Consider the following 26,462-nt stretch of genomic DNA (forward strand, 5'->3'; position numbering starts at 1 on the left):
CTAGGAGTTATGCCCCTTTGAACTTATTTGCTTCGATATACTACTGCAACAGTTTGTCATCGCAACTCCGGTCCTTATCCTTATCCAACTTTGTAGATACTAAGGACATACTATGTAGATGTGCATCATAGGCGGATCCAGGGGGGGGGGGGGCTGGGGGGTCCGGGCCCCCCTTTCGTGGGAAAAATTTGGTTGATTATATAGGGAATCATTGAAGCATGACTGGAGTGGACCCCCCCTTAGGTCAGTCAGCGGCCCCCCCTTAGGAAAAGTTCTGGATCCGCCACTGTGCAGCATATCGACAGGAAATTATGAGTCAATTTCATTTTCTTATACAATTCTTTTTTTCTTACAGTTATTTTAATTCTACAATGATAATGTGGAGACTTGAGGTATGTGAGCGCGCTCGCTAAGGTTCTTTAAATTGATTGTATTTGGTATGACTCGTTTGCCTTTTTAATATAATTGTCATCCAAATAATAAAAAAAAACCACAACCGACAAATCAGAAACCCAAAATCTAAAAAGGAAACGACAAAACTGCAGAAAATCGCATACAGATAATTAAAGATCAATCAATCAATCCAATAATCAATCAACCAATCAATCAAGCAATCAATCAAACAAACAAGCAATTAATCAAAAAAGCAATAACAGAGAAAACACAAATTAGATATAACAAAACCCAAATTATATTTAATATATCTAGATAATCATTTGTTTACTTGTATTATATTGAAGATTCAGAGAGGTTTGATAGAGAAATAGTCTTAATCTTATTAAGATACGGCGCCAGTTTGAACATTCATAATGATTTAGGCGAAACACCATTAATTAGATTCATCAAAAGAAGACATTTCGCTCTTGACGATATACAGTTTCTGGTGAAAAATGACGCAGATCTTGATGCCAGTAGTGGAGAATGTAGCTCAGCATTGATGGTGGCGATAAAACACAATAAATTTGCATTACTTCATTATTTTATACGTGCGAAGGTTAATCTGAATCATGTTGGTGAAGGAGGAAAAACTGCTTTGCATGTTGCACTTTTAAAAGGTAATTTAACATTCTTCGCAATTTTCACGCGAGATGCATAATGTTTTCTGGTCTGTGCGTCCGTTCGTTCGTTCGTCCGTCCGTCTCTCCCGTTTCAGTTTAAAGTTTTTGGTCAAGGTAGTTTTTGATGAAGTTGAAGTCTGAACAACTTGAAACTTAGTATACATGTTCCCTGTGATAAGAGTTTTTACCCCAATATCACGGTCAACTAAACATAGAAAATGATAATGCGAGTGGGGCATCCGTGTACTGAGAACACATTCTTGTTATTAACTGTTTTTTATTTTCCACATGTTCAAACATTAAACCTCCCCCCCCCAAAAAAAAACAAAAAAAACCAAAAAAAAAACAAACCAAAAACAACAAAAGACAACAAACAAAAAACATAAATGCTATCTGAACAATGTAATGAAGTATGAGACAAAAGCTAATAGATACTTGTGCGTGAAACATTAAAGTCAGTTACACATATATTGTTAAAACATTTAACATCTTAAGACGTCCTAATATATATTAGAATATAAACTTGTCCTATATACAAAGTTTCATTTACATATCATATATAAAAATTGGTTGTTTTATGTTCAATTGCAGGAAAATGTCGATTTGATGTTTCTATAGAAGCAAAAATAAAGCAAATGGCAAGTAACACAACACAATCGTCAGTTCAAGCAGGTAATTATAACATAAGATGTTGCTGTTGAGATGTCTTATTATGATTAGGTTCATTTATTTAATTAGTGAATAGTTAAAGCAAGATTGTAAAATTAAAGAGTTTGTTTTTTTCTCTAATTTCTTGTATGCAAAGATGACAGGGAAGCGATAATTTGGCGCTCTTTTTACGTAATTGCGGCGACAATTGTTTAGTTTCTGACAATTACAGATTAAAGGGAACCGCAACTTATACATAATGTATACTATTTAGTATATGCAGCGTACAATTGGATTGCAAATATATATTGATTTACTGTTTAGTCATAGCACGTGTCTTTAAAACTTGTGCTCAGTCATATGAATGTACTCTTGATATTTTACGCCTCTCTGTAACAACTCGTAGTTTTATCTGTTCAAAGGAGGAGTAATGGTAAGCCAATGTTATTCGGTATTCATTTTGAAGATATAATTGCCAATGCAGTTACTGTGCATTGCCTTCATCGTCAAGGTCCTTTCTTAGATCTTTATGCCACTTTAGAAGATTTTGTTTGCGTAAAAAAGGCATATTAACTATCGTTACATTTTAATGTTGTGTCGTTGTTCTCTTATATTTAATGCTTTTCCCTCGGTTTTGGTTTGTTCCCCGGATTTGTTTTTTTCTATCGATTTATGAGTTTTGAACATCGGTATACTACTGTTGCCTTTATTCATATTCACGCAAATGATTTGATAACGTCATTGAATTTTGAGCGATTTTTTGTTTACTTAACAAAAGCGATAAGAGCGAACATAACGCCAATCATTTTGAAGCTTTTACATGTACATTGACCCTACTAATGTTTCGTTTGCCTGTAATTTGTTGTAATCTACATCGCGAATGATATATATTTCTGTGACGTAAAAAGGTAAATTGAACGTGTTTTGTTATTATGTTATGAACTCATTGATATTTCTATTCTTTTGAATATGTTACAGACCCAATCGTCAGCTATGGAAAAAGGTATTGGTGGTCTGAAAATGAAAAATCTCTTGTGAAAATGAGAACAACTGTATCATGTAATTGGCCAGAACAAGCAGTTATAGTTCCCCCTGAAACTCAAAAGAGCAAGAATAAGGACAAGTACATGGACAAAGGTGAATAAGAATGATGTTATAACTTGTCAAATGTTTCATTGATTTCTCCTATATTATAGTAAATGTTAACCCAAGTAAGGAGTGACTGAGTCATCCTACTAAAAACTGATGTTTATGCATGACCTTAAAGTTGTATGTGTATGCATCGTTTTCAACCCTTTGTCTTTACACAATGTCAGTTTCTTGCTATTTGGTGTCCTAGCTGAAAAACATGAGATCGTATACCACAATATAAATGTAAGGCAAACACCCTTCGACAATCTTAAATGTGTTAACATCGTTCGAACGTATATCACTAAAGTTCATATTTCCAATGTTCAAAATCATATGAATATATAATTATTTAAGATCCGCCTTCTTAATACTAAAACAAATTCTAATATCAAGATATTCTCAGCTTTTTAAATTCATAATGAGCATGAGATAGATGTGTGTGACTTCACAATAGAAGTTTCAAGGACATCTGCATTATTAACAACACCGGTTTGATATAAGCAATTTGTTTGTGTCTGTTATTCTTGGTGGGAAATCAAAATAAGTTAATTTTAAAGTTAGTTTCCAAGTTTTATTTTTATCTAATTCGTAAAACAGTTGGTGTGCTAGAAGATTTGACTGTCACTTCGGATTTGCTTATAAGTACATATGATCTGAAAATCCTATAAGAACTTGAGTAATAATATCATACTAACTCTCAGTATAAATATAATGACTTGTATAATGCCTGTCCATGTAAAAATGAGAATTTAGCATGTTATTAACTAATCATTTCTACAATTGATGTACTAGTATTTTCCCGTGTATTTAAATAACTTTGATATTATGTTTACCAATGCAATTGAATACTTAATTCGCCAGATTTTAATCATACCCTGTTTGGTATCATCTGTGTTATAGTTTGTATGTATTTCCTGTCGTTCATAAAGATAATTTACTTATATTCAAAAATTAATTTAAAAAAGAAATGCGATTTTCTTGCAGTTGTAGAAACAATAACGCTTCTTTTAAATGCTGGCGCAGATGTGAACATTATTACAGAAATTGGAAAATCACCGCTTTACCTACTGTTATCAAGACACCATAATGATATTGTCCTAAAACTCTTGCAAGTGTTTCTTGATAAAGGTGCAGATTCTAATAAAGGAGATTATCCACCTTTGGAAATTGCAACACTACTACAACAGCCGACAGTGGTAAAATCCTTGCTCAAGTATGGTGCTAAAGTGGATATCAAAAATAAAAGATGTGAAACTCCGCTTATAAGTGCTTCACGAATGTGTTTCCTCGAAAATAAAGGTATATGTTGCACCTGTGATAAAAATAGTGTCACACAAAATACTTAACCTTTTGTGGCGTTTATACACATGAATCACGTACAGTTTATAATTCTATTGTGTTATCCTGGTGCACTGTTGTGGAAAACATGTTGCCTTTATTTGTAAACTGGAATTACTTTCGACTAACAATAAAGTTATTTTTCTATATTAATAATTTTCCACAATAACATGCTCCTATCTAGTGATTTTTGCACTAAGTATTTTTTAAACTGCGGTTTTGGATGTTCTTACTACTAAATAAAATTATACCATATTTAATTGAAGCACGAAACACATCACTCAAAACCTATTGCAAATAAGGGTATAGAAGCAAAATATTTCTCCGATATTACCATGGTTACGAAAATGTGGTCCAATGTATATCGATTCCAACGTTTATGTTTCAAATACACACTTTTAGGATCACAATCTAACATTTCATTCAAGGTAAGAATGTTCATAGATATAGGAAGATGTGGTGTGAGTGCCGATGAGGCAACTCTCCATCCAAATAACAATTTATAAAAGTAAACCATTAAAGGTCAATGTACGGCCTTCAACACGGAGCATTGGCTCACACCGAACAATAAGCTATTAAGGGCTCCAAAATTACTCGTGTAAAACCATTCAAACGGGAAAACCAACGGTATAATCTATATAAAAAACGAAAAACGAGAAACACGTTTAAATTACATTAGCAAACGACAACTACTGTACATCAGATTCCTGACTTAGGACAGGTTCTAACATTTGCAGCGGGATTAAATGTTTTAATGGTACCAAACCTTCTCCCTTTTTCTGAAACAATAGTATAACATCACAACATAGAAAAACACACGATAAAATATCAATTAGAAGGTTTAACTCAATTAGACATTTTTCAGATAAACTTTTGGAGATAATGGAAACACTTTTAGATGAAGGAGCATCTGTTAATGTAAAAGATGAAAATGGAAATCCTCCATTGATAATATCCGTCATTAATGGTTGTTTCCAACGGAAAGATAACTGTGACTCAGAAATAAACAAAATAGTATCGTTTTTGCTGAAAAAAGGAGCAGATCCAAATAATGCGGACATTGGAAAAGATTCTGCCTTAATTTTAGCAGTTGAAAATATGTTGCCATCAGTAGTCAAAACTCTCTTGGAGTTTGGTGCAAATGTTGATCATGTTGGAGAAAATTGTATGTCAATATTACAAAGATGTATACAAACAAAAAGTAAGACATTTACAATTATCTGTAGTATGTTGGTAAACTCCTTCATATAATTGACAATTGAACAAGTCAATCAGCCATATCATTTCGCAGTAAATTTGTGTAAGGAACATACCCATGTTAATGAAATACGTGTAGTCTTAACACGCAAGACGGAGTAATTCCTCTTCTTACCATATTTGAATTCTGTCAAATAATTCCTTGTAATTTTGCTGCGTTCAAAAATTAACTAGATTTGTAATGGCTAGCAATAACTGATGGCACCCTTCTCCTATTGTCAGGTTAACCGCTGCCATTTTGAAATTTCCAAAGTTGTAGAACGCATGTAAACTAGCCAATTAACATTTTTGTAACGTTTCAAGAAGATTTGGAGAATTTTTAGTTTTGAAACTTTTGATGTTTTCATGGTTACGGTGACCATTGAAAAAATTCCAAAGACATGTACCACATTGGTACATGCCATGTGACATATCTAAAAGTTTCATTGGAATTAATGTATATTCTCCAAGAAGATGCAGCTTGGATATTTTTTCCCATAGGGTCAATGTTAAACTTTCGTCCTGTTTCCATGACAATGGCGGCCATTTTTGAATTTCTCAATACTGTCTGCACATCTAGGCAAGCCAAGTAACATTTCCATAAAGTTTCATACAGTTATGTCTTATAATGAAAGATTTAGAATTTGCTTTTTTTCTTCACATTTTCACATTTTCCATGGCATCGGTAACCATCTTGTTGATGCCATACACTGATTGCAAATATACACAAGCTTGTTTTACATTGTGGTATAGTTCCATAACAATTGATTCATAGAATTCCAAGATATAATTTTTTTTTAATTCTGTCGCTTACTTTACTTGAGTGTTTTAATTATGTAGTTCCACAAAATTCATGAAATGTACAAGTCTTTGAGCAAATCATATCTATTTCGATATGAAGTTTGTATACTTATCGTTCAGATTTTGCTTATATGTTTTTTGTTCATGCGTTTTAAAGTAAAATTTAACAATATACTATCAGGTCGTGATAAAAATTCGAAGAACATAATATAAATGGTTGTATGTTAATGTAACATATTGTTTGATTACATTAACACCTGAAAACATGAGAAAGATGGCTTATCTTGAAAAACATTAGTATTTTCTTTCTTTCTTTTACGCTTGAATCAATATAATTTCAGATAAATATGAATATAAAAACACGACTTCGAACTTTGAAGTGTTGAACGTTTTACTCAGTAATAGAAGTTATGGAGAAGAAATCAACGTTTTCGTTCCTCAATTTTGGGAGTACATGCAGAAACAGTATGACTTGCAGGCGTCCTCTTCTTTTCTAAAAGAGGACATTAACAAAAAACTTGTTGGAAATGTTTCATCAATGGTTTTGTCGAAATCCAACGTAATTCCAAATGAACTTCATAATTCTGCACTCATTTACTTTTGCCAACTGGAATGTTTAGATGCTGTTAAATTTTTGATTCAATATGACACAGATGTTAATGCCATCGATGAGAACGGGGACACTGCAATACATCATATTATAAAGATAAGAGGTAATACATTGTTTATTTGTAACAAATAAGGTCTAACGTATATGTAGTTTTACTGACATGTTTTGCAAACAGGTCGAAGTAAAGTTACAACACTCTTCCTCTTCGATATTGGTTTGATTAATGTGCCATTGTTGATTTATATACAGACAAAAGTTAGATGAGAGTATCAAACTATAAGCCTGGCGGTGTAATTGATAATTTGTAAATGAACACTTCTTAAATGTCAACTATATAAATATATTATTTCAGAGAAAAATAAAATGAGCACTTTCAGCTTTGTTAGAATACTAGCTGCACCGAATTTATCTTTATTCAGACAATGTGTTGATCTGATGTTGTTCGTCAAAACTATGTTAAGTCATTGAATTTAAATGTCGATGAGACGATACCCCAATGAAATCAATCCAGAAGAAATTCTGAGGTCAGAATGCATGTCCTTTATTTAACAAATGCACACGAAAGCTAGAAAAATGTCGATGGCACACAATTGGTATGAACAATTCAGACTATAAAAGAGACATGTTATGAGATATGCATTCAACAAAAAAACACAAAAAAAAAACAAAAAAAAAACACAAAAAAAAACACAAAAAAAACACAAAAAAAACACACACAAAGAAACTATCATAATCACACAGTAAACAAACATCTGACATTATTGACGTCTGTGACGTTTGACCAGCAAGATTATTAAAAAGAAGTAAAAACACAAAAATACTGAACTCCGAGGAAAATTCAAAAAGGAAAGTCCCAAATCAAATGGCAAAATCAAAAGTTCAAACACATCAAACGAATGGATAACAACTGTCATATTCCTGACTTGGTACAGGCATTTTCTTATGTAGAAAATGGTGGATTGAACCTGGTTTTAAAGCTAGCTAAACCTCTCACTTTTATGACATTCGCTTCAAATTGCATTATATCGTCAACGATGCGTGAACAAAACAAACAGACACAATAGGTAAAAATGTCAAAAATAGGGGTACAGCAGTCAACATTGTGTTATCATCTTAATCACTATAAAAACAACAAATGTAACGAAGAAGCACAAAAAGGCATATATCAAATTTAACATCCTCATTTTGCTTATATTATACGATTTTATTTATCTATGTAAATCCACCCTTAAAAGTACTGGTGTAAAATTGCGCGTTTGAAATTCGCACAGGTAGACATACAATAATTTAAAGTATGACGGGATACATAAAGTCAGAGTCGCGTAAAATAGATATAACAAAAAAACAGACTTAATAGGTGTAATACAAACATTGATTTCTCCTATTAGTCTTTGTTTAATTAGCATTTTAAAAGAAATTGTACAGTATTTACCTTTATTTCAACCAAAGAAATACTTTGCATGAATAACGTTTAATCCTTTCCAGTGCTATAGTGAAAATTTCACACTACATTTCATTGCATATAAAAAAGTAACCATCACCGGAAGTAAACATCCCAAATTTTACACTGTTATTTACTGGTTAACTGCTTTGGTAACTATGTAACGTTAACTTTCCAAAATATTTTATAAGACCATCAAATAAAAAAGGTATGATGCTTTCAGACACCCAACATACATGTTTATTACTCAGAAAAATTTAAGTGCATTGAAATGCAAGGTTAATTTTCTACAACTGTCAAATTCAAGGGAATAATTTTTTAGACCTACTTTCGTATACAACCGGATGTGACGTACCATGATTTGGTGTTATTACACATAAAGAACACCTAAATTTCAAATAAACTTAATATAATTTGTTCCCCTCCAATTGAAAGTTATTTCAAGCATAACTGTCAAGTTTTGTCTCAGTCAGAGCCATAGTTTTAGAGAAAAATGTAAGGCCATATCCTACGGCAATTTCAGTCTAATTTCTTCGAAAAATCCTAATTTCAGTGTATCACTGTAAAATGCAGTGTTGACTAATATCTGATCACATACTCATGATCTATGTATTCAAATAATGAAATAGGATACAAAAGACAACTTTCAGATGATAAACATTATTATTGCACCTTTTTGAGTTCATTTGAAGGTCTGTTTTGGTCTGTTTTTGGTCCATTTTTCCTTCTTCCTTCTTTTTTCATCAAACCTTGATATCTTTTGTCTAAACAATAAAACAAATGTGATTATTTTTCTAAAAAATGAAATAAATGTAATGTGTAATCAATAATTAAAGTGTTTTAACTGAAAGAACTGTCTCTATAAATGTTAACAGTCTCCACGGAAGTTTATACAAGCCCTTATGTGTAACTTGAGTTTTTGATCTGTTCCCCTAGTATGACAAATAACGGTTCCCTTTCAGTCAATCATTTATTGTTACTCGTATCAAAGTCTTTTTATTTACTTATAACAGTATATTTCTATTAGATTTACACAAAAAGTCCACTTTCTTGTATTTTACATTAGAAAATGGGGAGAAAGAGAAATAAAAAAATACCTCAAAATGTTTTTAAAAGGGTTATGTCCCTTGGAATGCTGGTAAAACAAATGAATTGGTAAGAATTATAAAGTTTAAGTATGTGAGACTTGATTCCTATGTGAATAAATCCAGGGCAAATAGATGTTAAGATGATGTTTTGTCAGTGCAAAATACAGACGGCACAATGGCAAATTGTAAACTTTTGCGGCCAAAAAAACCCCCCAAATAAACATGACATTAGTTGATACATACCTCAATGCTGAAATTCATCTGCAGACCAAATCACATATAAGATTTTTCAACAGAATGCTCTTCAGAACATGGTTAACACTGAAATAAAAATTCACATGTTGTATAAACAAAACTGTAAGGGTGATTTAAAATTTGACACTGTAAACTGAATACAGCTTCGTCTGCCCACCCATTTGACTTAGCAAACACCCGTAAACCCCCATTTCAAGGCAATTTTACCTCAAACGTGCTTTCTGTGTCTCAATCCATGTTTACAATGTATGAACTAGTATAGTAATAAATTTCAAAAATGAAAGGACAATAAGGTCACGACTGCACATGTAGTTTCCCTAAAAAGTTGTAATACCACCATTGATTTTCCCCTATTAGTCTTTGTTAAATTGGCATTTTTTTAAAAGATGTACAGTATTTACCTTTATTTCAACCATAGAAATACTTTGCATGAATAAAGTTTAATCCTTTCCAGTGCTACAGTGAAAATTCCACACTACATTTCATTGCATATAGGAAAGTGACCATCACCGGAAGTAAACAACCCAAATTTTACACTGTTATTTACTGGTTACCTGCTTTAGTAACTATGTAACGTTAACTTTCAAAAATATTTTAAAATAAAAAAGGAATGATGCTTTCAGACACCCAACATACATGTTTATGACTCAGAAAAATTTTAGTGCATTGAAATGCAGGGTTAATTTTCTACAACTGTCAAATTCAAGGGAAAATTTTGTAGACCTACTTTAATACAACCGGATGTGACGTACCATGATTTCGTGGTATTACACCTAACAGTTAAAGTAATAATAATAAATAAATTATTGTGTGGTTCAAAGTATGACGGGATACATAAGTACAGAGTCACGTCAAATGTTTAAAACAAAAAACAGACTTAACAGTAAAAGTAGTATTAATAAATAAAACAATTTTGTCATTCAAAGTAAAAAAACTATGACAAGATACATAAGTAAAAGTAATATTAATAATTACAATAATTTTGTCGTTCAAAGTATGATGGGATACATAAGCGCAGAGTCACGTCAAATGGATATCTAAAAAAAAAAAACTTAACAGTAAAAGTAATATTGATAAAGACAAATAAAAGAATACTATAACACGTTATTAAGATGATAAACAATTTCAGTATGCAAAATCTATACTTCAAGACCATCGTGTATTATTTGTGAAGTTGATACGGAATATTTATAAACAAATTCTTGGTACCTTCCGATGAACTTTGTAAGAAAAAGGACGAGACGTTCTTTGACATACCCCTGGTTCATCAACTTTCTGCTCAGACACTGGTGACGTTTTACAAAGTCTGAGTAGGAGCTGCAGGCTCTTGAATACCAAATAAGTTGAGAAAAGTATATTCCATATGCAGGTGAAGTTGGTATATTGCTACTAAGGTGGGGGAAATTGATAATTTCAAAATTAAAATCGTCTCGTTTGTCATAGATTCTGGTCAGAGATGACTGTATGTCAAATTAAACCATTGTGTTTACATAGTAGCCCATTTGAATCTTAATCAGTAATAACAGAACAATATAAATTATGAGCTGATAAGAATATAAGATAAATAGTTCATTGCTGATAATAGTTATCAAAGGTACCAGGATTATAATTTAGTACGCCAGACGCGCGTTTCGTATATAAGACTCATCAGTGACACTCATATCAAAATATTTATAAAGCCGACCAAGCACAAAATTGAAGAGCATTGATGATCCAAAATTCCAAAAAGTTGTGCCAAATACGGCTAAGGTAATCTATGCCTGGGGTAAGAATAACTGTATAATGAATATAACACTTGTTTAACCCAACAACAACAATAAACTGTATCGTATGAAAACAAAATCACAGTAAGAAAAGGCATAATGAAAATATTATACTATTTTAAAACAAATTGACCTGGAAAAACGTTTTAATTATGAGAAGTATGATATTGCCAATGCGCTTTTTTCTTTTGCATTGTGTGATTCGGGGTTATTTATCCATATTCATTTTATTAAAACATAATCGTACTTTGTAAACTTCTTTAACAAGAGTTTTTTTAAAGGGAGTAGTCTGTGTTCATCATATAAGCATCATACGCTGAGATTAAAAGACTTCACTTAATCATTAATCATAACTACTTAAGGAAAATACGTATAAACTGACTTCTTATCAATTTGGATGAACATTTTAAAAAGACCAGTTAAGACAGGTATCGACGTTAAAACATAATAAGTTGGTTTTAATGTAATCATGTACTTGTTTATCTTTTTAAGATTTACACACAGCAGTGTCAATGCTTGATTGCATTTTGAGGAAACAACCAAATCTGCATCTTGAAGATAGAGCAGGGAAGACTGCTTTAGAAACAGCTATGTGTTGTATAGATGCTCAGATCGTACAGTCGATGTGGTTCCATGAACGACAGACCCATCTTACTGAACATCAATTGATGGGGTTGATGACGCTGAGTCGTTTGATGATTCGTCTTTTAGAATCAGGGGCAACAACGACAGATGCTTCATTGAACAACACGTTAATCAATTGTTCCCATGCTGGCGATTTCAATGGAATGAAAGCATTGATTTCACATGGGGCAGATATGAGTTATCGAGAGAAATCTGGAAATTCAATACTTCATGTATGCTGGTCCTACTGTAAGACATTGATTTTTTTTATATATATACGGGAAGTGACTAAAGTAAAAGAGGGGCGAAAGATACAAGAGGGACAGTCAAACTCATAAATCGAAAATAAACTGACAACGCCATGGATAAAAATGAAAAAAAGACAAACAGACAAACAATAGTACACATGACACGACATATACAACTCAAGAATAAGCAAAATGAACCCCACTAAAAACTAGGGGTTATCTAAGGTGCTCCAGAAGGGTAGGCAGATCCTGCCCCACATGTAAAATTTACTATTTTGTAGTATGATTAGTTATAAGATCTTAAGTAAATCTATAGATTAGGCGTACTATATCTGATTATTAAATTTAAAGAAAAAACAGGAAATATCTAAAACACCATACAGCACAAATAAATACTAAATCAGCCACCAATACACTACCTCTCCGAAAAATCAGATTTGCAAACCGAAAATAAATGTTAAAGAACAACGTACACATGTTCAAGATAAAATCGTGGCTTAAACATCAAAATAGAACTGTTGGTTGCATACTCTCACTGAAGAAAAATTAAAAACAACACTTTCTACAGATGAAATAACAGCTCTTCAAATGATAAAATTGAAAAAACACATTCATTAGCTATTTCACGGATTGTTCTTATCTCACGATTTGAAAAAAAAAATTAATAACAATTTAAGATATTTGGATGATATATTTGCTCAATGATGACGACTGATGTATCCTGCCGAACTAACTCTAGATAAAGATAATTTTACAATCATCACTGTCCTTTCCGGTATCTTGATGTCTATATCTGTAACGGGAAGATTTATACCAAATTATATGATAAAAGAAATGATTTTCATTTCCGGAATTTGCCGAATGACGTAGAAATGTCATCCGATAACTTTACAGCAAAGCATGCGATATTAACCGGAAGCAGTTGATATGAAACGGAAGCAGTTGATATAAACCGGAGGTAGTTGATACCAAAAGTCATATCACACGGCTTAGGCAATTATTCAAATTTAATGAATAAGTATATGACAATAAGTTTTACCATGGGGTACACTTATACCATTATCTTCTTTAAGTATATGATAAATGTTTTTCTCATTTATGTTATGATAATATGATACTAAACCGCTAAAGTGATATATTGTGTTTGGTGCAACTATGATGAAAAAAAAAAGTTAAATTGCGGTCTGGAGCTGGAATGTCAGTAACAGCTAGTAGTCCTTTGTTAATTTATGTACTGTCGTCATTTTGTTCAGTTTCTTTAGTTACCTTTTCTGACATCGGAGTCAGACTTCTTTTGAACTGAGTTTTACTGTGGTAATTGTTGTGTGTTTTTGTTCTACTTTGGCTAGATGTATCGGAGAAGGGTTGAGATATCACAAAACATGTTGATTCCCGCCGCATTATTGCGACTGTCCATGTCAGAAGCCTCTGGCCTATGTTTTTTTTAATTGTAGTTCATTTATATGTTTTGAAGTTTATTATGATGTTCATCTAAACTGAGCTAGTACATATTTTTGTTTAGGGACCAGATGATACCGTTTCCGAGTGATTGGTGTTCTCGTTGTGCCGAAGACTCTTTGGTGGCCTTAGACTTATTTCACTTTTTTGTCGGATTGTGTTGTCTCTTTGATACATTTCTTATTTCTATTCTCAATTTTATGTAATTTGATGCTATTTTCATTTTATGTACATGTTGTTGGTGTTATTTTGATCGATATCACGACATGATGAGGAAACAGACCTATGTGAAATGGAATATTGACGGATGAAGAATGCCTTTGTAACGGAATATGTTATATATTGCTCTATAAAACATTCAACACAACTTTTTATTGTAGGTATTAATGAGTCATTGGCTTTTCTGAAGTGGGTCCACGGAAAGGGTTTTAATTTGGGCATTGTAAATGACGACGAAGATTCCATTTTGATGTCTATGCTAGCTAGTTGCAACCACGGTAAAAAGGATGAAAAAATTGTCGAAATTGTTCATTTTTTTGCTAAAAATGATGTAAAATTTGTTGCGAACAAATACAAGAATTCCCCTTTACATAACGCAGCAATAGGAGGATATGCTAAAACGACAGAGGCATTAATAAAATACGGCGTCGATGTATGCTGTCGAAATGAAAGTGGATTGACACCTGTACATTCTTGTTTTGAATATCCAGGTAAATAAGTCTATATATTTTACTAAGAACAAACAAAGAAAATAAACATCCTGCTCCACTACTATTACATGTATTTCTCATCGTGTTGTTTATGAATTTAAAAATCCAGGAGTAAAGGCATATTGTAATGTTCATAAACGCGATGGAAAGAATGAGATAGTTGTAAAAAAGAGACAAATAGAACATAGCTGTTAACGTCACTTGAATTGCATGTATAAATTAACGCAAAAAAATATTGGTTAATATGAATGTCAATTGTATCTTCAAAACACAAATGTAAGGACTCGATGAAAACTTACAAATCTTGTTTGAAGTAAATAAACTGAGTATTATGAAACGACATTTATTGTCATTTTCTGTTTTTATAAAGATTTGTAATCTGCAATGGTCATCAAACATAACTAATTTCTGATAACCAAAGAAAGTTATATCGTTTACATTCATTTGTGTGTACATTGGCGTTTGTTGAATTTTTGTCGTATTTGCAGACATAAATGTACTGGATCACTTTACGTTTAGATTCAACAAAAAAATATATTTATTTTGAAAATAAATGTGATATGACCAAAGGAATACTAACTTCGTTCTTACATAATTTATGTTGTACTGTTATACCACTGCCCCAAGTTAGGAGGTTGGAAACCCGATAACATGTTGAACTTCGCCACAATATGTAGGTTTGTGCCTGTCCTAAGTTAGGAGCCTGTTATTCAGTGGTTGTCGTTTGTTTATGTGTTACATATTTGGTTTTCGTTGATTTTTATTTTACATAAATAAGGCTGTTAGTTTTCTCGTTTGAATTGTTTTTCATTGTCATATCAGGGCCTTTTAAAACTGAGTATGCGGTATGGACTTTGCTCATTGTTGGAGGCCGTACGGTGACCTATAGTTGTTAATGTTGTCATTTTGGTCTCTTGTGAACAGTTGTCTTATTGGCAATCATACCACATCTTCTTTTTTATAACCTTATTTTTCAAAAGTGGATAGTAGCTACACCTGCCAACTGGTCCTATTTTAAATTCCTTTGAAACTTTTTTGAAATATTTTTCCGTTTGATGTGGTTTATTGGGTAGTTTCCATTTTATTGATTTGCAGTTTAATCATTAAAACTGCTATGTTCGACTGTATTTTTGAATGATTTATATCTATAGATAAAACTAATGGTCCACAGATTTTATCACAACTACTAACTGTTGCACTATTAAAAGAGGATATAAAATCGCTAGAAGGAGGGAAGCTTCTATATCTCTCGTCAATGATAGAATGTAATGCACATTCAAAAGAGGAATCAGAAAATTTAAAAACTAAGTTAACTGCAATTCTTTTGAATTATGGTGCAGACCCAAACGATCACGAAGGTGATGACATACCATTGATAGCAGCATGCAGACAAAATAACATAGCGTTAGCAACACTCTTACTAGATTCGGGGGCGAATGTAAATGTAACAAACAGTGGAGGAAGTTCTATTCTCCATATTTTGTTTTCTGTGTTTTCGGACGAAGGTAAGGCTTGATATACGACTTTTAACTGTCTAATACCTATAATGCAAATCATTTTTTTAAGAATTAACTAGTGAAAGGTGACCATGTTTTTGTATAACTTGTGATTACTTCAATTTTGTATTTAGTAATTTGTGACAATACCAAATATGATTAATTATCAGCTTTAACTTAACAAGTATAACGGAATAGGACAGAGGAATATGTTATTCACTCGAATGCAAATTATGCGTTCATCCAGCTACATACATGTATTTATGTTTCAGTTTTTGGTATTCTATGTTATATTTGTTAACAAATATTTCTGTTGGCTTTTATGAGGTTATTTTCTAATTTGATTAATGATTTAAAACAGTACTTTTTATTTTCTATATTTCCTAATATACCGATCATATCAAGTTCATATATTCACGTTTTGTAATAATGTGGTATATATGTATTCTCTGCTACATATACATATGTTCAAAATGGTCTTGTATGTGGTTATTTATATCTTACTTCTAACGTAAATAAGTCATGAAATTCTATAATTTCTTCAAAAGATAGTTGCTTTATTTCAAATTCCTTCCCTACAACGTATGTACAATGTAATGTTCTTTTGAAGAAAACGTCTTGCCATTTCAACAGTTGAGTTCAAATGCTTATTGTACTGGATGCAGAAATTTAGTTTCTTGTTAACATGTTACAACTGGAAGTAGATACGCTAACCAAATTCTTATTTCCACATGGCTATACCTAAATATTGACATGCAACCAATCCAGTGATGTGATAGGAAATGTTCTCCTCTCTTATTCCATATAAGGATAAGAATGCTTGGTATTATTTGTTCATGTTAAAGAATGCTTGGTATTATTTGTTCATGTAAAAGAAATTTTGACATTAATGGAGTTCCAAATAAAAGACTTATTCTTGAATTTAATTTCCACTGGAAAAAAATATAACAGCTAGTAGAATTATTTCTAGCGGAATAAAAAGTACGGACATATTTCCAAACATGAACTTATGTTATATCATTATGCAAATGAGGAGATTTGGTATGATTGTTTATTATAACATTCTGTTAAGTGGGACACAATTACATTGACAAAGTCAATGGAGACATTATCTATATCTTAATTTTCATTTATGAAATTATCAACAAAGCTTTTAAAATTTATATCTATAATTGTATAATATAAAATATAATTTAACGTTGCGTTTCGAACGTTCTTAATTCGTTCACTGTGTTATTTGATGCTAGATTCATGAAATGTACGTACGAAAGACCTTTCTGCTGGAAAATACACCATTTTGTTGTTCTGTTACGTCAATCAATTATCTACGCTCGGTATTATAATTTAACGTTTAAAAAGCAAATTTGTTAACGCTTAAGAGCTTTTAAAAAATATGAGCAGGTCATCAAATACCGAAGTTAGTTTTAACTTCAATAATTCAACTTTACAATTTGTTGTTTCACTTATAAGAGCTGTTCAGATCTAAATTGGTTTACTAATGTTTGACTCGGCTTAACAACAATTAAAGAAACAATCGCATGGCATATGTTAATAAAAACGACATTTACAACAAAAATCAATCATGTGTGTTACAGCTTAAACCGTCCACTTATATATATCAGTGTATGTAAAGTGCGGATCCTAAAATATCATTTTTACTGTATATGCCAGAAATTTTTGATGTAGAATGATAAATAAACAGACGACTTTTTTTTTATTTTTGAAGAAAATGAAGAAAATTAGGTAAAAAGTATATGTTAAGAAACACATAATACAAATAAAACAAATTAAGAGATGCGAACGGGGTTTTTTCGCGCCTAAATCCAAATAGCATTGAAATATATACCAAAATAGGTGAATATTTAGGACATTTCACGAACAGATCGTGCAGGTGTTTTATAACTAACAGGTAAGATGTTGTTGCAGAAAAAATATTCATTTCAACACAATTATTAAAGTTGTATAACGTAGACTAGGTTTTGTCATTCAGTTTCTTCATATTGAACAGAATTCTACTATGATGCTTTCTTTATGCGAGTCATGTTTACTGTCGAATAATGATAATATTCTTTCATTTTAACTGTAGAGCGATTCATTATTATTGTATATGCGGCGCATTTTCACTGTATGATATATTTTATTTTTTTTATCTATTACAGCGTATTTTTTTTAAGCATGTAAAACAAGACCTTAGTTGGCGTGTTTGCTTTGGGTTTTTTTTTAACAATCATTATGATAACACCCAATTTAATTCAAATATAATAATTATATAAATATAGGTTAAACTATGCCGATACATATTGTTTTAAGATTTCAATCTTATTTACAAAGTTTATATAAACAATTATACAAACTAAGCAAGCAAGTCAACCAAAGTTTTGCTTTACATGCAGTAGGAAATTAGCTGTAAAGCCTTAATTAAGCCGACTTGCTCAAACAATAGATAGAGTAAGAGACGGATTTGATTAAATTTAACTTACGAAGGAAAGTTTGGTTTTAAAATACTCTAAATAAATTCAATAGAAATACCATTTATTTCAAATGTATTCCATTTAATTTTTTCATAAATCGTATAGGGATCTTTATCCTTGTTTTTTTATCCATTTCCATATCCTTGTTTTTTTTTATCCATTTCCATGACACTTCACCACTAATTACGTACATCTTGATATATATTGAATTGTTGGTTTTCCCGTTTAAAAGGTTTTACACTGGGGCCCTTCATAACTTGCTGTTCGGTGTGAGTCAAGACTCCATGTTGAGGACCGTATTTTGACGTATATCTATCTGTGGCTCAAACCGAAACGAGACGGGATAAAAAGGGATAAAAAACAAACTTTTTTAATATGTTTATAATGGGCTTAGTATGAGTCAGAAAAGAGTAGAATAGTGGGTCGCGTTGGGGTAAGCCGATTTTTTTGTAAGCGTGACACGTGAAAGTCAAATGATTGTGTCGTGAAAACGAGAAACAAAGTATAGCGGGACACGGAAAATTTAAAAAATGAGAACTGCATAGTATAAGCGGGATACGGGAATCTGACAAAGCAGTAAGCGGGATCAGGGATCAGACCCCCCCCCCCCCCCCCCCCCCAATGAGACCCCAGAATAAGATGTTTTTTTATCTTCATCCTATTGTTACAGTCATGCCTTCAATAACAAATGTATCCCATGCATGCATTTTTATATTTTTGGTCCCTTTTTTAAGTTTGTGGTCTCCAAATTTATAGACAAAAGACCTTATGATATTTGGGGTTCTTTGACATGCTGAATCTAACCTTGTATCCAGTTTGGGGATTTTTTACCAAGTTACCGTAATAGCCCACATAGAGGTCCAAAGGGTTTAAGATCATCAAACATGAATTGTAGCATGCATGTCGTGTACAATTACACAAATGTGCATTGTTTGACCTCTGTGGTAGTATCCACTCGCGGATCTAGAATTTTGTATCAAGGGTGCTCTACTTTACGTACCAATGCAAACAAAAAAGTTCGCCCACACACCTTACATTTCATGTTTTAATGACTGTGGATAATTTATGTCACATACCATTTCACCTTATACAGTAAAAATCATGCTAGCAACAATCGAGTCAAGAACATTTATTCTACCAAAACTGTCTTTATCAGAATATGGAAATTGAAGCAGTTGAGGGTACAACTGGGAAATATGAAAAAGAAGATGTGGTATGATTGCCAATGAGGCAACTATCCACAAAAGACCTAAATGAAACAAACATTAACAATTATAGGTCACCGTACGGCCTTCAACAATGAGCAAAGCCCATACCGCATATAGTCAGCTATAAAAGGCCCCGATAAGACAATGTAAAGTTAATCTTTTATAAGCTTTTCTGTCAACGTTGCGTTTCAAGATGCATATTTCTCTGTTCGCAAGTGTATTTATTGCGTGGAAGATAACGTCCTCAAATGTACTCGTCTCTATTTTACACAGACTGCACTTAAACTCCGCCATATCAATCTGTGACTTCAAAAAAATACAGAAATATCTTTTAATATTGTTTTTAAATCAAGGAAAAACGTAATTTTAAGAATACAATATGACATTTTGAGAAGCGTTTTTGTTACAAGTTTGAAAAGCTATATATTTGATAAAGAATGAATGAGGAGTTTGTATTTCAATTTGAAAATACATTTACCATAAATTCTAAAGTCATCAACTAAGTTTTTTTCATTTGTTTCAAGTGCATTTATCACATAATTCTACAATAAAAATTCCTCGCATCTTCCAAAATTCCACATCAGAAATGACTGCACTAACAGTGAAAATTCATTGCATCTATAGTTAAAATGGGTCGCTTTCAATAATCGATATGCTATATTATGTTGCTTTTATAACACTTATTTGAACTTTAATGCTATGTGTGTACATAATAAAGATATTTCACAATGAAAATATGTAAAAACTTTCCTTCAGATCAATCAATTTGGTATTTTCAAAACGTAAACAAATACAGTTTTCCCATGATCCTTTATTCTACAATAGACATACCCGCATATGACAGTAAAAATGAACTAGCTGGATTCGCACTTTATATACACTGTATATAATTACCTCAAACAGGGGTTAAATTTTTGTAACTTTAACAACTGTACGGCCTTTAAAAATGAGCAAAGTTCATATCGTTTAGTCAGCTATACCTTTGTAAAAGGCAACCGCATGCCAAATGTGAAACAATTCAAACGAGATCAAACTAACGGGCTAATTTATGTATAATAACAGAATATATATTAAAAAAAATGGTCCATTCGCTGTTTGTCTAACTGCTAATACTTTATCTTTCTTGACATGCTTAAAGAAAAGAAACTGCAGTTGGTTAGACTTTTGCTTGAAAGAGGTATACGTGTAGATATGGTTGACAAATCTGGACGATCTGCATTGTTTTTAGCCATTCAGACGTGTTCCGATGATCCAATTGATGACCGCGATGAAATGGAAATCTATTCTCCATCAAAAAAAATATATTATAATGCATCCAGAGAAATTGTACTTGAGCTGCTTAAAAATGGATCAGATGTTAATTTACAAGATAACTCCGGAAACACAGCCTTAACAACGTTCTGTCACTCAGGTTAGTTTTTGTTTGTAAGCTACAAATGTTTTATCATTCATCATTTATCATTTTATGGACGTTTTTCCATTCGCTGCATAATTGAAGCCACGTTTCACTTTTGTCAGTACATCGTGAAGTTTGTTTTCGTATAATAGTACTGTAGTCCAAATTTTTCCCGGATATCGTGTTTACCTTTTCTAGTCCACTTTGCTGCTTTTTAATTTCTCGATTTATAAAATTCTTCGTAAATTGAATATGGATCAATCACAGTTTTATATATTCACGTTATTTTTCTACTTGCCAAAATCGCAAAAAAAAATCGCTTTGCGAAAAGAAGTTAGTTAGCAGTGTAGTGTGATTACAGCCAATAAAAGTAAACACATCTAGATAGTCAACGAAATCTATGCACTAAAATTAAATATGATTCTTATATGAAGCCCTATTTTTCTTTAACCAGTATAGTTATGGTATATCTACTTTTTGGCTGTTCCTGTTACGCCAGTCGTATTTATTATTCGACTTGAATGTCAAGTAAGGCATATTCAATTTTTTTTTTTAAAGTAGAACCAACGTTTGACTGAGGCCAAGCATTTCTTTTCTTATGCAATGCAAAAAAATAAACAAAACAAACAAATCAAACACATCCGTCCAATTCAGATATTTTTTCGATGTAAAATGTCAATAAAAAAAAAATCTGCGAAATCAACTTAATGACTTTGGCAATTTAGCAACTATACGTCATGTGTATGCTTCCGGTATCAAACATAAACATCAGACATTCTTGTGTGCATCTGATGGTAATTGATTAAATAAAAGAGAATGGGTAAGTTTTAATTATTAATATAACAACATGGTGTGTAAAACGTTACAATCATACAATAGCATGTATAAAGGGCTATGACGGTTGACAAAATTGGGCTATTCATGATATTAGAATGGAAATAAAAAATGGCAGTAGAAATATTTTCATTTAATTTCATGAGTTAGACATTTATATTCAATCATTTTATCCCGAGCGAATGCAAATTTTACAATACGAACATAAAAACTAAATCCATTATTTAATAAAAACAAAACTACATGTACGGCCTTTTATAATACGAAGAACTGGGCACCTATTAAAGCTAATGATATCATCAAAACTACAAATTACAAAATAATTCTTATTCGTTAATGTTGTCATCGAGCTAAATAAGATAGGACTGTTGTTATGACAATTTGAACATACACGTAATCATCATTTGTGACATAGATAGTCAATGAGAACTAACCAGCTCGTAAAACTTTTGAGGGCATGCTATATTTTATACAAATTCTGTGGCAATTAAAAAACAAGACAATATATACAATATCTCGTTTGTTTTAATTTTCAGGTTCCGATGCTTTTATAGGAGAAGCTCTCATACAAGCAGGTGCCGATCCAAAATCATGTGATAACATATATTGTTTACATTTTGCCGTAACAAATAGACAATTACGGAGTAGTACCGAACCCTGGGTTAATTTTGTTTGTCTGCTTTTGGATAAAGGAGCATCTCCAAATGAGTTCAAAGGAAATGTATCAAATTTAATTGAAGTTACTGTAAAGAAAAATATACTCCTGATAGAGAAGATATTGAAGCACGGAGGGGATGTAAATTTTGCAGACAACACAAACAGAACTGCGTTGCATTATGCCTGTATTATAAGTAAGATATTGAAATTTTATACACGCATGTTCTATAGAAAGAAGTGTGCAAATATAAAAAAGAAGATGTATGATTGAGACAACTCTCTACAATGGACCTAATGACACAGAAATTTACAACTAAAGGTCACCATACGGCCTTCAACAATGGGCAAAGCCCATACCGCATAGTCAGCAATAAAAGGCCTCAAAATGACAAAAGTATAACAATTCAAACGAAAAAACTGACGACCAAATTTATGTACCAACAATAAACGAAAACCAAATATGAAACACATCAACAAACGACTACTGAAGTACAGGCTCCTGACTTGATACGGTGACCTATAGATGTTAATGTCTGTGTCATTTTGGTCTCTTGTGAACAGTTGTCTCATTGGCAATCATACCATATCTTCTTTTTTATACATACATACAGAATGTGTGATGGTTTTTAGTTGTTTTTTGAAATACATTTCATTTTTTGTATGAGTATTGACAAATTTAAATTCTGTTTTGTAGAGGACAACAGAATAATAATGTAGGTAAAAAAAACTTATTGCAGATTTATTTGCAGAAAAATACATTTTTGATTAGTTCACGATTAAGGGTTTGTAAAGTCTAAATTGCATTGATGTTCTCATAGAAATATAATGTGTTAAATTTATTCACATTTAAACAAAATCATAGTTCTAAATAGTGTTATAATTTCACAAAGTTAATATCTTTCCTCAAGTAAAGAAAATTTTAAAAATAAAAACAACACAATCAAATTGATAAAAAGAAATGAATTACTTTCGGCAAAAACAGATTTTTTATTGGAAAGATCGTATTATTATACTATTATATCAGACCAATATAGTTTTTTTCACTTATATTTGAAATTGAGAGAGGAAAATCAAGAAAAATTTAGTAACAATAACTCATATTTAAGATCTATTAATCAAAATCTTTTTTATTTCTGCATGCGATTGTGGAAGTAAAACCGGCATAAAAATTAATACATAATTTCTCTTGTATGTACATTATAACAAACTCTAGTGGAAAATGTTGCACCATTACAACTGACATTTGTACTTACGTCAAGCAAATTGATATAACTTCTTTTAGAAAAATGGAAAGAATATGTTTTTAATTTATTGATTTTCAATTTCATGTTTATTGATGATGTCAATCAATAGCCAATATTTCAGTGATTTTTAGCATGGCATATATCAAACTCAACTTGCTAATTAGGAATATAAGCACAACGATGCTTTACTTCATATCTTGATCTTTCATTGATATTGACACAGAAGGACGACTTCTTACTGGAAAATATGACAAACATTAAAACTTCAACCGTCGAGCTGTCAACTTCTCATTTATCAGCAGGAACGACATACCCTCTATACCAAAGAAACAAACAAATAGTCAAAACAGAACAAGCATACGATATGTCACAATTCATTGATTTATTTCCAATAAAAAAATGTAAATATTAACAATTTATAAATATTTGTGTATTTGTAGAGAATGCGATGGATAGGGATGAAATAATTGATAAACTCTTGGATGTCGGTGCAAATCTTAATTGTCCATCAATTACTGGAGAAAAACCACTAGATGTTTTAATGAAGAGTATGATACATGATTTAAGAAACAATTGCTATATCTGGGATAATCCAAACGATCCATATTGTCAAAATGTTGTAGTTGATTTGTCCTCGTTCAATCGTTTTGTTAGTGGAGGGTGTGATTTAACTCCAGTTCAAGATCTTAAAACAGACATGTTTATATCGTTCCAAAAATACATTTTTGAATGGTCAACGAATTTAATTGTAGAGAGGTTAGTTGATTTTAGATAATTATTGTACGTTTGTTTTCCCGTGTAGTTCTAATACACAACAGATAAGAATTATTATCATTCTAATTAGTTTATACACGCATACCATATCTAGTTGCAGAGGTATTGAGAGCACGCTTTGATTTCATGTGTTTGATAGATCTAGAACGTTGTGTTTTAATTTATGTGTCTTTCTTTTCTTGTTTTGTCGTATTGACTAATATCAATAATCTCTTCTTATTAACATCATTACATGTTATAAATATTTTTGATTTTCAAAATACCTCAAACGAACTGCCTGTCGATACTTTTTTTTTTCGCATTGCACAAGTCAATTTTTCTTTTACTGTCAATTGCGTTAAAACACTTAATCTATGGAACGCGTTTTAAAGAGTATGTCTCTGGTGCATGATGTTTCATTATTAACTGTGTTTGGCCTTATAGTAGCTTTCAGTAACTGCGAATACTCTCAAATTATACTTTCGTGTTAACTTGACCTGTTGACACAATTTGTGTAATGAATTTCTGTTATTCAATGTTCATTCTGTTGTGTTATATCTCTTCCCACAATTTTTTATAAAATGTTTGTAAGATTCTAGTATAACGATAATTTTTCACTTATTATAAATTACTTCCGTACTCCTTACAACAATATTATTATATTTATAATTATCTGTGTGATTTGTCTTATTTAAGGCCATTTTGTTTGAGGACAGATTTGTCTCTTTTTCACTCTTTTTCACTCTTGCTACATCTGTTGTATTAATACCTATTACTTATGGCAAGTTACATAGGTTTCTACATTTTGATATGTGTTTGTTCACTATTTTTTTATATGTCTCTATTGATATTTTATAGTGTGTTTTTTTTTTTTAATTTTGTAATGTTACACTACTGTCTCAGGTTGAGGGTGATGTTTGGAGCCTGTAAAAACGTTAAAACCAACTGGTTGTTTTTGCACCTGTCCTAAGTCAGGAGCAAGTTGTTCAGTTCGGTGGTTGTTCTTTGTTTGTATGGGTCATATGTATTTCTCGTTTCTCTGGTTTTTATAGATGATATCGTTTCGTTTGTTTTCCTTTTTGAATTGTTTTACACTAGTCATTTTGAAGCCATTTATAGCTTTCTTTTGTATGTAAACCCAGGCGGCTTATTGAAGGCCGTACTTTGACCTACAATTGTTAACTCTCTATACAATTTGACTTAGATGTTGGATTTTCTAATTACCTCTCATATCACATTTTCTTGTTTATAATCAAAAGTATAAAAACGTTTTATTATTTTTATCAATACGTCAGTGGTAAAATTGATAGTATTTGTGTAGATAGCCAGTTAATCGTACAACAAAAGTAAAAAACATATCGAAAGTTGTTTGTATTGTCTCACATGTTCCATATTTAGATGAGATATTTTGATGTAAAAAGTTAAAGGTCAATTAATTTGATATTGGCGATTTTCTCTAATCTAATCTCTATATGTACTGTTATTTCAAATCTGGACATAAACATTGACAAATACATTAAGACAAAAATAGACAACATAATAAGTGGCACAATGTTTAACCAAAACGCGATGTGTAAAACAAAGTGACCGATCATGCATGTTGATAGTATAACATAAAATGGCGAAAAATGTTTGCTATATAGTGTGAAATTACAACACATATCATGGACGATACAAATACCGACAATTGATAAAATGACTGACCAAGTGAATAGTGTTTCCTTTTCCTAGTTTGCGCTATATTTGTCTTTTTTGACCTTATTCTTTTGTTTAAGTAAGAGTTTATATGGTTCAATTCATTGCCAGGTAATAAATTGAAAGAAACAACTTTTTTTCATTATATACCGCAAATCATTTTATGGATAAATGCAATAACCATGCATATAAAACAACAATACTTATGCCTTTGTTATCTTTCTTTTGTTTTGAGTGATTTCGAATTAAATCAATACACAATATGATTTCTTTTTGCATTTTAATGGCAGTTTGTTAAC

At 31.6% G+C, this 26,462-nt stretch overlaps 1 protein-coding gene across 1 annotated transcript in view; it reads left to right on the forward strand.

The window, feature by feature from the left end:
- The window catches only part of LOC139482967 (uncharacterized), a 56,413-nt gene that overhangs the window by 18,065 nt on the left and 11,886 nt on the right, over positions 1–26,462 (forward strand). The window contains exons 8-19 of the mRNA XM_071266995.1: positions 741–1,055; positions 1,650–1,730; positions 2,685–2,843; positions 3,822–4,136; positions 5,041–5,340; positions 6,866–6,925; positions 11,862–12,242; positions 14,080–14,409; positions 15,561–15,914; positions 20,723–20,995; positions 22,351–22,665; positions 24,156–24,471. Coding sequence (XP_071123096.1) covers positions 741–1,055; positions 1,650–1,730; positions 2,685–2,843; positions 3,822–4,136; positions 5,041–5,340; positions 6,866–6,925; positions 11,862–12,242; positions 14,080–14,409; positions 15,561–15,914; positions 20,723–20,995; positions 22,351–22,665; positions 24,156–24,471 — 3,199 coding nt within the window. The remainder of the gene's footprint in view (positions 1–740; positions 1,056–1,649; positions 1,731–2,684; positions 2,844–3,821; positions 4,137–5,040; positions 5,341–6,865; positions 6,926–11,861; positions 12,243–14,079; positions 14,410–15,560; positions 15,915–20,722; positions 20,996–22,350; positions 22,666–24,155; positions 24,472–26,462) is intronic.

Source organism: Mytilus edulis, chromosome 7 (assembly GCF_963676685.1).
Source record: "Mytilus edulis chromosome 7, xbMytEdul2.2, whole genome shotgun sequence".
NCBI classification, from domain to species: Eukaryota; Metazoa; Mollusca; class Bivalvia; order Mytilida; family Mytilidae; genus Mytilus; species Mytilus edulis.